This window comes from Typopeltis vanoorti, chromosome 2, assembly GCF_054136105.1.
Source record: "Typopeltis vanoorti isolate ZY-2024b chromosome 2, IOZ_Tvanoo_1.0, whole genome shotgun sequence".
NCBI classification, from domain to species: domain Eukaryota; kingdom Metazoa; phylum Arthropoda; class Arachnida; order Uropygi; family Thelyphonidae; genus Typopeltis; species Typopeltis vanoorti.
Window position 1 is genome coordinate 184,590,571 of NC_143550.1, and position 12,926 is coordinate 184,603,496.

At 38.6% G+C, this 12,926-nt stretch overlaps 1 protein-coding gene across 3 annotated transcripts in view; it reads right to left on the reverse strand.

The window, feature by feature from the left end:
- The window catches only part of Sem1 (Suppressor of exocyst mutations 1), a 46,494-nt gene extending 36,961 nt beyond the window's left edge, over window positions 1-9,533 (reverse strand). For all 3 annotated transcript variants that reach the window (XM_090409888.1, XM_090409879.1, XM_090409871.1), the window contains exon 1: window positions 9,412-9,533. In XM_090409888.1, the coding sequence (XP_090266014.1) occupies window positions 9,412-9,493 (82 nt within the window). In that variant the 5' untranslated portion in view covers window positions 9,494-9,533. The remainder of the gene's footprint in view (window positions 1-9,411) is intronic.
- Window positions 9,534-12,926: the final 3,393 nt, after the last annotated feature.

A 12,926-nucleotide genomic window follows, 5' to 3' on the forward strand; every position in this document is an offset into this window, starting at 1 on the left:
CAGGGTACTAACTTATGAGTAATCAAAACTGAAAATTCAATTCGTGAACACAAACGATACTATCTACCAGAATATTTATAATACATTTTGCTGTCAATAAATCACAAATTTTTAAAAGCTTAAGAAAAAAGGTGCTGGTACTGCATACCACCAGAAAAAAAGCACTGCCTATCATACATCTCCTTAAACCTATTCCCTTGGAATGCTCAAACACTTCTCGCAATCCATTCAACTCATTCACCACTCTGAAAGTCAAGTACCAAGTCTACACACCCTTACCAACCATACTCTTAGATAACTTCCAAGTGTAACCCCATGTTTTCCTCCTACTCCCTGTGTACTGAAAAAAATTTCTAGTGTCATTCTTATAGAACTTCTTTAATAGAAAAATCTTTAGTAAGTTTTTATAATATCCTCTCTGTTCCACCTGTCAACTAAACTCTGCAACCCACACACTCTCAATCTATTCTCATAAGGAACATTCCACAGACTTGTCACCAGCTTGGTCACTCATTTCTGAATCATATCCACTCTCACCCCCAATTCCCAAGAAACACAGGTGATCAAATCTGTGCACAGTAGTCAACATGTGGCCAAATCATAGCTTTATAAAGAGAGATAACAACCTCCCTATATTTACTTATCAATGTGTTCTTCAGCATCCAAGTAATCCTCTGAGTTACTCTGCCAATTATTGCAATATGTCCTCTGAATGAAAAACAAAGAAACTATTAAGGTATATTCACCATTTGCAAAGCCATGTTGCCCCTCAGAGTATCATATTCTTATGCACCCATTTCTGAATTCCCTTTCTGACCAAATTTTCCAGTACTTTTACCACCATTCCTGAGATACTGATTGGTCTATAATTAGCTACTGCAGTCTTAGTGCCTCCCTTATGCAAGGGAATTATTTTGTCTTCTTTCCACTTTGGAATTCTGTCAGAGGCACTGCCAGTTCCCTTGCACACTCTCTCAAAATGTGAGTAGATATCCCATCTAATCCCACAACTATATTCACATTGGGATATTTTGCAATATCCCAAGAAAATTTGATCATCTTTTCCTTGAAACATGTGAAACAGTATGAAATAGTCTGAACCTCAACCTATCAGACTGCATGTCTATCTGCAAGTTTTGAAAAGTGATCACTATCATTTGTTCATAAGTTTGTTTTTTTAAATTAACAATTATTTTAAATTCTTTTTATCTACACACTTTTTATAATTGTTCCTCCGAACTCTAATAGTATAATCATATACTTCATCTGCAAATGAAACATAAGCTAATAAACTGAAATGTGAACACCCATGATTTATGACTCATTGTGATTCATGCTTTGAATGTGGTTGATGTGTCCACATAAAGTTGGATTAAATATATTACAGTTTTTGAATAAAATTCTATATCATTTTTGTTACATGTATAATCCATGAAAGTTATTTAAATATGTCTAGTGTACATTCCATTAAAAAACTATTTAATAATAAATCAAAAGGCAAAAAATGTTCAAAGTGCTCTTTGCACCAGTTCAACCAAGCCAATCTCATTTTTTTTGGATAACAATGGATTTTCATAGGGTGCCTGGCTATCAGTCCCTGTCAAATGAGTCTTCTCCTGATATTTACAGAGCTTGCCACAACTCCTATTTGTTTCCTCCAGTCCTGTTTCAGTTCTCCAGATGATGCACAGCAATATTTGAGGCAGAGCCACTTTAGAACTCTATTATTATTATCACCTCAAGACCTCATGGAGTCAAAGACTCATCTGGGAGGTCCTTTTATCGCATACACAGCCCATCAAACTCCCTGCAGACACCATACTCTCAGGCAAGGCATTCCAATCATTTACAACTCTGCACAAAAAAAACCTACCTCTCACTCCCCTACTCACACCCTCTTTATACAGTTTCCAGGGATGACCTCTGGTTCTCCCCTGATCTCCCACTATTTTCTACAGAACTTCTCCAGCATTGATCCTATAACAACCCCTTAACAACTCTATCATATCTCCCCTCTTCCTCCTGTCCATCAGACTCTACAAATTGCATCTTCTCAATCTTTCCTCATACTTGACATTACAGAGGTCAGAAATTACCTTAGTCAGTCGCCTCTGGACCCTTTCCAACATCTCTTCATCCTTCTGAAAACCAGGTGATCAAATCTGGGCACAACAGACCATGTGTGGCCTAATCAAAGCCTTGTACAACAGAACAAGAATCTCCCTACTTCTACAAGTCAGTGTCCTCTGCATCATTCCCAGAAGCCTTTGTTTTCCAAATTTTAAAACCTTACATTTTGCAATATTGAACTAACATCCCCATTTCCGTGCCCAATCACTCAATTTATTCAAGTCCTCTTGTAAGGCCACAACATCTTCTCTACTCCCATTGGTTCGTCCAAACTTTGCATCATCTGCAAACAACTGAATATCTCCATCCAAATCTTCACCAATATCATTAATATACAAGTTAAACAGTAACGGCACTAAAACAGACCCCTGAGGCACTCCACTAGTGACTTTCCTTTTCCTGGATATCACTCCCCCATACACAACTTATTGATACCTATCAGATAGCCAGTCTCCAATCCAATGCCCTAATCTAATATCCAACCCCATCTGCTTTAGTTTGACTGTCAACTTATCATGAGGTATTCTATCAAAAGCCTTTGCAAAATCCAAGTATATTACTGTGTATCCTTCTCCTCTGTCCAAGGAAGCAGTCGCTTTATTGTAATAAGTAAGTAGATTACTAAAACATGACCTCCCTTTAGCAAATCCATGCTGTCCATCAAAGATAATACCATTATTGTCAACCCAATTCTGGATCCTAGTTCTCACAAGCTTCTCCAACAACTTAACCACAACACCTGACGCACACAGATAGGTCTATAGTTTGATGCTTGAGTTTGATCACCTCCTTTATGAAGTGGCACAATCTTGCCCTCCTTAGGAACTTGACCGAGTGCAAGACTCATATTAAAAAAAATATGTCAAGGCAGGTGTCAACTCCCTGGCACATTGCTTCAGAATACGTGGTGATATATTATCAAGTCCCACAACCTTATTAACATCTGGTTTGCTCAACTCCCCATATACCTCTTGCTCCCTTACAGTCAGTCTCTCCTCCACATTATCAACTGTTCTCAATCTCTCCATGAAGTCACATTTCACAAGATTGAAAGAACTTTATGAACTGCTCATTAAGTATCTCCACCACACATTCTGCAACAGCTGTCTTTATACCATTTTCTCCAATCAATGCTATCCTTCCATAATCATTCTTTCTTTTGCTGGCTACATATCGAAAGAACTCCTTAGATATGTAGTTCTTTTTTGGCTTCATTAGCTAACTGCTGTTCATACCTCTCTTTAGCTACCCTCACCAACCAAGTCACCCTCCTTGCCTGGTCTTTGTAGACCTCATGGAATTGGTTATTTCCACTTCTCTTATGCTGCCTTCACAATGCCTTTTTTCTCTGTATCACATGCTCAATCTCTTTATTCATCCATCTCACACCCACCTTATTTAACCTTCTCACCCTTGGGATACATTTAGAGACATTGCATCGACCAGAGAGTTTTTGAAAATCCCCCAATCTGCATTGATCTCTTTTCCAGCTAACTCCACATTCCATGCTACACTCCCAAGCTGTCTCTTGAGCTCTTCATAATCCCAGGCCCCTTGTAGTTCCACATATACCCTTTTCTCACAGAGGTCCTCATACTGCTGGCAACCACCCAGGTAATCACCTCATGGTCACTTTCACCAATTGGTGGATGATTTGACACCTCATTTATAATTACATCCTCTGATGAGATGACCAAATCCAAGACCCTTAATCCTCATGTGCCCTCTGTTACATACTGTCTGAGGTAGTTATCCCTCAAAATCTCAAGAAACTCATTTTCTTTACTTCCAGTTGCTATCTCATCATTCCAGTCTATATTGCCATAATTAAAATCGCCCATAATGATCACTCTTTTCTTATTTGCTTGGCTAATTTGATTATACATTTCATTATCACCACCATCCACATTACCTGGTCAATAACAACAATCAACCAAGTATTTGATTCCATTCACCTCTATCTCACACCATACTGCTTCAAAACCACTGGCCCTATTTCCCTCTTGCATCTCTACTTTGTATAGCACTCCCTTTTTACTCCTTCTATCCTCACAAAACATATCATACCCTTCCATCTCTATTCCTGTCAGGATGTTGCCCTCTTCCCACCATGTCTCACTTATTCCAACAATCTTTGGGTGAACAGATGCAATTAGTGCAACCATTTCATCTGCCTTGTTTCTTATACTTCTAGCATTTGTATACAAACACGATAGCTCATTTCTGGATCTACAGCTAGTTCCACTGATACCACTCACTCGATGTAATCTCTCCATGCTCGACTGGGGCCATTTCCCTTTCTGCTTATACATTTTAGAACCATTTTCAATTTCAACTGTTTCCTCTTGATCCCAGGTCATCCCATTCCTTTCCACACATGCTCTCACCTCCTCTTGGAGCATCCACCTTTCTCATGCTGTGTCCCCCTGTCCACCCTGAGCCTCCCCATTTCCCTGCTCCTCTTGCACACCCAGTCTCTCATTTTCTATACTCATACCACTCACTTCCTCATTCATAACCACCTCTTCAATCTCTGCTGCTCTTCCACATCACTTCCCACTTGAACTGATTCATTCTCTCTCTGCTCACTTCCAGTAGCAGTCTCTCCAAGCGACTCATACCATAACCACTGAAATGCAGTCCATCGCCCCCATACAGTTCACTTCGTCCTTCAAACTCATTTCATACATTAACAAACTGTACTCCCGTCTCCTCACACATTTCATCAAGCATATCATTCATAATCCTTGCTCTCCGCCTCATCTCACCACAGTCATACCTAGGCAACACGCTTACTACCCTTCCTGTCACACTATTCTCTTTTATCCTTCTAAGCAGTCTCCTGATATCCATTCTGATGTTCTCTTTGTCCTCTTTCAAATCATTTGTACCTATTAAAACCATCGACTCCTTTGCTCGCTCCCTCCTCGTATCCAATGCCTCAATCACTCTACTCATTTTGCCACCTGGAAAACATACCTTGTGCATCTTATCATCCAGCACACCTTTAATAATGGAGATGCCATACAACGCCACTCACTCATCTTTTGTTAACTCTTTTGTGTCATCATGATTTGTTTTAATTGTTTTTACCCGAATTTTCTTAATTTCATTTCACATCCATTTCATCTCTTGCCTCATCCAATCCAATGTAACTTCCGAATCTCGCGTCACATTCTCTCTATCATTTAATCTTTCTAATTTTCTAACTCTCGACCCCCCCCCCTTCTCACTTTCACTCTCATTCATCCTCTTGAGTTTCCGTACTTTCGGTCCAACATGCACCCAACTTTCGCTGTCATTCATTCTTTCGATTTTTTCCACTTTCGATTCTTGTGCTATTTCCGGTTTCATTCATTCTCTCAATTTCATTTCCTTCCACCATGCTTGCCTCACTTTCGTCCATTTTAACATCCGTTAAGGTTTTCAAATCACTTGTTTTCTTTTTTACTGATTTTTTAAACATTTTTTTTTTTCACCTCTCTTTCACACCATCCTTCTCTTTCGAATGTACACTCATTTTCCTCGCAACATTCTCGCTAACACTTTCTGTCATCAATTTCATATTAGCATTCATCAATTCCTCGTTCAGGTCACACTCAATCTTGACATGGTGTAGACAATGGCTTTTTTCCTACCCCCTTCTTTCATTCAACAGATCTGGTTTCCTTTACTTTTGACAGTAGCTCTGCCACAGTACATTGACTACAGGACGACACTCTTTTAGCTATTTCATGAGAGGAATAGCCTTCTCTATTCAAAGCGTGAATCTCACTTTTTCTGTGAGGTGTTAACTGCATTGTGTTGAGATCATTGGCCACAGTGATCTCAACACAAAATTATGAAAATTCTGATACAATAGCAGCAACTATTACTATACAGAAACCTGGAAATGATAAATGATGTAATAATAAAAAACAAAATATCTAAAGTAAACACCAATGAATATGACCATTTAACTATAAAAAGGTATTTCTTCATGTGTCAATCTACCCAGATCTTGGTCTTCCTTTGGGTCTTTTTCAGATATCTTAGCAAAAAAAAAAAAAAAAACACTCGTATTGCTAATCTTTTCTCTTCCATTTTGTTAGAGTGACCATACCACCTGAGGTTAGCTCTGCTCACACACCCCTGAATGCTAAAAATATCAAGTTCCTTCCTAATATTATAATTTTTAATGATACTGCCACTGGTGCCATCTGCTGACTATCCTAATCTTTCTCAGAACCTGTCACATCTATGGTCTCTAGTCTTCGATCAGGAATCTCACATCCATAATTTAAAATTAGTTTGAAAACAATTTTATACACATGTAGTTTTGTGTTTAATCTAATTATTATTATTCTCCTTATTATGGGCAACCTCTCTCGATGAGTCTAAGGACTCATTGAGAGAGGCCCTAAACATCATGTCAAGAACTATTCAGCATTTGCACACAGTATCTATCATACTTTGCTTTGAACTCATTCACAGTCATGGCATCCACAACAGACTCTGGCAGCTTATGCCACTCATTCACCAATCTCCAAGTGAAAAAAACCTAGTTCTAACACCCTTGCTGAGTTTCCATGGATGGCCCCTAGTTCTCCCACCACCAGACCTGTTCTAAAAAATTTACTCTGAATTAATCTTGTAAAAACCCTTCAATAATTTGAATGTCTCAATCATATCACCCCCTTTTCTGCCTATCAACTAATTTCTGTAACCCACAGATCTTCAACCTGTTCTCATAAGGTTCATTCCATAGACCAGTTATCATCTTGGTCACTTGCCTCTGGAACCTCTCTATCACCTCCCAATCAAGAAGAAACCCTGCTGTCCAGATCTAGGCACTGTAGTTAGATGGGATCTTATCAAGGCTCGATAAAGAGGGACAATAACCTGCTTGTCTGCGCTCGTCTTCAGTTATTCATTGGAAATGTATTCAACTGACTCCCCACGATACTAGTTTTGCTATTCTGTTTCAATTTCCATATTTAATTTGCATTTTCACTAAAAATTGTGCTTAAATAACTGAAATAGTTCACCTCTTCTATAAATCCTCCATTGGTATGGTGTTGTTTTCAATGGTTCTACCTATTTTCGTAGCATGTGTTTTTATTGCTAATTTTCATATCAAATTTATTACAGTAGTGGTTATTCATTTACAACTTAAATATAAGTTGTAAATGAATAAACACATATGCAAGTAAGCTTGCATAAATCTTACAAGGAACGTTCAGCAACAAAATTCCTCTAATTCACATCCCCCCCCCTCCTTTGTAGATGGACACTATACACTTCTCAACAACCATAAAATGCAAATTCTCATCTATCTCACAGACAATCAATATAAAATCACTATGGACACATTAACAGCATACAGTTATCCAGGAATTCCTCCTGACAATGAGAACAAAAAGAATCTCGCTCACAGATTGGTACATTCCTGAAAATTACTATCACCTTAGTGTGTATTTATGTTACCTTTCCAGATCTATATCTCCTTTTCTCGAAATGTTCCTTAAATTTTGAAGACCACATTTGCTTGGTCCATCCTCATAGGTTCAATAGTCTACATAGCTCATTGGGTTTTGATGGAGCCCTTTGGTTGAAAAGACCTATGTTCAAATCCCATCTATGATTGGATGAACATTTATCAAGGCTTTTCAAGTCAAAGATGAGTTAGCCTGTCTCATATGAATGGAAAGTTTGTTTTTTTTTCTCCCAGAAATTCAGATTTTTCATCCCATGAAACACATAAACCAGCTCTTTGAACACACATATCAACATATATAGGATACTAATTGTGAGATGGAAGAGATTAGAACCTTGCCATCTTAAATTTCTACTACACATTATAGATCACAAGTAGAGATCAATAATAGTGAACCTCCTGGATGGAGATAACACTTAACAGATCATAAGCACAATAAGCCTGTGCACAATTTCATACACCAATTAACAGATGTTCAATAAAAACAATGTTCAGAGTGAAAGAAATTCTAATTCCTCGGAAGTCAAAAGAGTGTGACAAGTTTACAAAGAAATGAAATTTATGTTCCCTTTTCTCCCTATGCCCAAAAAATAACATATATATTTTATATGTATTTAGGTATTAGCACAAGTAAGAGATTTATTTTATTTATTTATTTTACGAGAATTAAGAGGATCAAGTTTGGTTTGCAAGAAACATCAAAACCTTGACGATAGACTGGAGAACAGTATCCGAATTGTAGATCTTCAAGTTTTATTAATTTATGTATAGCTTAAGGTTTATTAAATAAGAAAGTAGCATAACATTTGCCCTCTTCAACTTCTGCAGATGCATTTCTGCTGAAGTTCCCATTCACTGTACTCCAGTGGAAGCTTGCCTTTGATAAAGCTTCTACTGTCATGTCCTTTATTAGGGTTCTTTGGTGGGTACTTTTTCATGGAATATGAGTGGCGCTGCTCAGTGGAAAGGTGGGCCTATCATTGAGTAAGGCACCACTGTGGGTTCTGCTCGGTGGAAGACTGGACCTGTTAATGAATGAAACCACTGCTGAGTTAAATGATCTTTCAGGTCACTCATTCAGGTTTAGAGTGATCTGTGGGACCACCTAGTTATTGGAATAGATACTTTATTTACATAGTGCTGTAATCAACAAATCTGCTTTAAGCAATGAGTAAAACTGTGGATTGGATTTGTAATCAGATGAATATCACTGATATACTCAAGAGAGCAAATGAAAAAAAACAGAGCACTGTGGTACCAGCTAACCATCCTTTGTAATACAATGAGAGAGAAAATATGTTGCAAACGACTGCTACAAACACAAAAAGAATTCTAGTAATGGGCTTATATGCCTTAGGGATATAAATGGAAACCACTAGAATTTTTTCAAATATTTCTTGGTTACGCTTTTCCATGTATACAGAATTTTTTTTTCAATCATATTTCTTAATATGTAAAACTCATTGCATAAGGTACCCAAATCAAAGTTTTAAGAATTTAATATTTTTTCAAGTATTATTTAGTAATTACAATGATACGAAGGCAACGTATACAGCTTTTGCTAGCCAGATTTATAATTTAAAATCCTCCCTCCATCTCTAAAACACACCCATGAAACGCAAAAATCCCTGAAGCCCCCATCTTCAGGAAAATCGCTACGCCACGCTACATTTCAAACTGTCATAATCATCCAACTTCCATGGAGTCACGAGACGCATCAGAATGACTTGTGAAATATTCGGATTACAAAGGTGAAAAGGGAAAGAAATAAGGTTAATCAAGCAATGCAAAACATTTTCGCAAACCTTCTGCAGGAAATTCTTCGAATTCATCATCTTCTTCCAATAAACCGAGATCGACTTTTTTACTCTGATCGGTCATTTTCATTCAGTTAACAAAACTCACTTATCATTATGTTATATACTCCACCTACGACCTCTGCAAAATATACACAATGAATTTCATAATTTCAAAATATATTTGATGTATTTTTTCATCATTTCTTATTTATTTGATATATGTGAAATATACTTCATCTACCGTATCTAATATATATGATGAATTACTATACATCAAATAAAATTGCAAAATATAATTATAAATAATAATAATATTATTAATATTAATATTAAATGGACACCTCCATGGAGTCGAAAGACTCATCGTGGGAGACACACTTTTTCTGTTAATGGGTTCATTAACAGTTCTGTTAATGAACCCATTAACAGTTCTGTTAATGAACCCATTAACAGAAAAAGCACTCACAACTGGAAGTTGGCACTTCCAGACCACAGGTTATAGGTATTAGTGAAACATGGCTGACTGTAGATGATATAACTAGTGGGATTGAATGTGATGGGTATAGTGTGTTCAGGAATGACAGAGAGAATAAAATGGGGGGAGGAGTATTGTTGATGATAGCTGATGAGCTCCAGCCAAGGAGAATAGAAGTTGAATTGCAGGATAGAGAAAAGAGCACATTTGAGGCCATTTGGTGTGAGATTGTGGCTAGCAGAACTAAATATACAATTGGGTGCTGCTATAGACCAGGTGATGGAAAAGATGGTGGTGACAGTATGCACAAGCAAATAGAAGAAATGGGTGGAAGGAGGGTGATTATTATGGGAGATTTCAACTATGGTCGCATTGATTGGAGTGAGGAGAGGACACACGGGAGGAAGGAACTGGATTTTATGCGGTTATTAAGGGATAACTATCTGCGACAGCATGTAATGGAAAATACTAGGGGTCAGAGAGTGCTTGACCTAGTAATTACATCTGAGGATTTGGCTGTAACAAATATGACCACATTGCCACCAATCGGTGAGAGTGATCATAGGGTCTTAACTTGGGAGGTGGCTAAAGGTGTAGAATTTTCAATTAAGACAGGGTACATGTGCAATTATCGGGCTGGAAAGTATGACAAGCTTAGGAGTTTGATTGGTTCAGTGCCATGGCATGTACAACTGCAAGGACTAGAAGTTGATAGTGCATGGGAGGTAGTTAAGATGTGCTTGCATGAAGCAATGGCTGACTGTATACCTAGAGTCCGAATAATAAATCAAGTAGGGGTTAAATGGATGAATAACACCATTAAGCTTGAGTTGCAAAAAAAGAAACAACTATGGAGGGAATTTAAGGAGAAGGGTGACCGGAAGGCACATGAACGGTATAAAGTACAGGCCAGAAGGGTGACGAGTGTGGTAAGAAAAGCAAAAAAGGATTACAAAAGAACATTGGACATGCAGGCTAAAGAGAATCCTAAACAGTGTTTTAGATATGTAGCAAGTAAAAGGAAAAATGTACATGGCAGATTGATTTTAAAGAATGCCGATGGTAGGGAGGTAACTGAATCAGTTGAGATAGTTGAGTTACTGAGTGAGCACTTTGCAAAAGTATATCATCCAGGTGGTGACATTGCACAAACGAATAAACCAGTAGATTATACGGGAATTGTGGTTAATGAAGTGGAGGTGAGTAGTCTATTACATAACCTGAATGTCAATACATCTGTGGGATTGGATGGTATACCAGCTCGTGTTGTACGAGAAGCAGCTAAAGAATTGTCAGTACCCTTGACCATTTTGTTTAATTTGAGTCTCGGGTCTGGGTTAGTCCCGAGCGGGTGGAAAGAGGGGAAAATAGTTCCACTGCATAAAGGTGGTTCCAAGACTGCTGTAGTAAATTACCGACCGATTAGCATATCAGGAATCATTGTCAAGGTCTTAGAGAAAATAGTCGAGAGGAAAATACAAGATTGAATAGAAGAAAATGGGATACTGTATCGGGGACAGCATGGTTTTGTGAAGGGTAGGTCATGCCTCAGTAACTTGCTCACATTTTATAACACAGTGACGGCTGAACTGGATAAGGGTAATGGGTTTACGGTGATTCTACTGGACCTTGCCAAGGCCTTTGACAGGATTCCACATGGAATTCTAATCAGTAAATTGCAGCATATGGGAATGGACATAGGGTTGGTGAGATGGATAGGAGGGTGGTTGACGGAGAGATATCAGAGAGTGGTTTACTCGGGAGTAGAGTCCACAAGACGGCCTGTGACTAGTGGTGTGCCACAAGGATCTGTTCTTGGACCACTGCTGTTTAATTTGTTCATAAATGATATAGGAAATGATCTGAGAGGAACAGTTCATTTGTTTGCGGGTGATGCGAAGTTGGGTAGGGCAATAGTGAATGCAGGTGACGTCAAAATTTTGCAGGATGATTTGGATAGATTGGAGGTTATGCATTTTGGGGTGAAAAGATTGGCGGCAGTTTACTGCATTGATGGAACCGTGATCCAGGAAATTGATGAGGCACGAGATTTAGGAGTGTTGGTGGATAAGGAATTGAAATTTAGGGGACACATTGCAAAAGTGACCAAAACAGCTCATCAAATCACTTGGTTGCTGAAGAATACGATGACAAGCAGAGACAAGCAGGTTATTGTTCCTCTCTATCGAGCCTTGATAAGACCCCATCTAGACTACTGTGCTCAGATTTGGTCACCTAGGTTTCTTCTTGATGGGGAGGAGGTGGAGAGGATCCAGAGGCGAGTGACCAAGATGATAGCAGGTCTGTGGAATGAACTGTATGAGAACAGGTTGAGGATTTGTGGGTTGCAGAAATTGGTTGATAGGCGGAGGAGGGGAGATATGATTGAGACATTCAAATTACTGAAGGGTTTCTATAAAATTAATTCAGAAGATATTTTTGAGAACAGGGCTGGTTGTGGGAGGACTAGGGGACATCCATGGAAACTGGGCAAAAGTGTGGTTAGTAAAGGTGTTAGAGCTGGGTTCTTTACTTTTAGAGTAGTGAATGAGTGGAATTCGCTCCCTGAGTCTGTGGTGGATGCTGTGATAGTGAATGAGTTTAAGGCGAGGTATGATAGATACTGTATGAATGTCAAATAGTTGTGATGAATATGATTTGGGGCCTCCCTCGATGAGTCCAATGACTCCCTGGAGTTGCCCGTAATAATAGTAGTAATAATAGTAACTAACTCTGGCAACCCACTCCATTCGTTTACCACTCTCCAAGCAAAAAAAAAAACTAGTCCACATATACCCTAACTGACCACACCTTGATTCAACTTTCAGGGATAACCCCTTGTTCTAGTCCCTCTAGCCAAACGCTGAAACATTTCCCCTGCATCTATCCTATAAAATACTTTAAGGAACTTAAATGTTTCTATCATATCCCCTCTTTATCTCCTATCAATCAACTTCTGCAATCTACATACCTTCGCTCTATCATCGTAGGACACATTCCGCAGGCCACTCGCCATCGTGGTCACTCACCTCTGAATCCTCTCCAT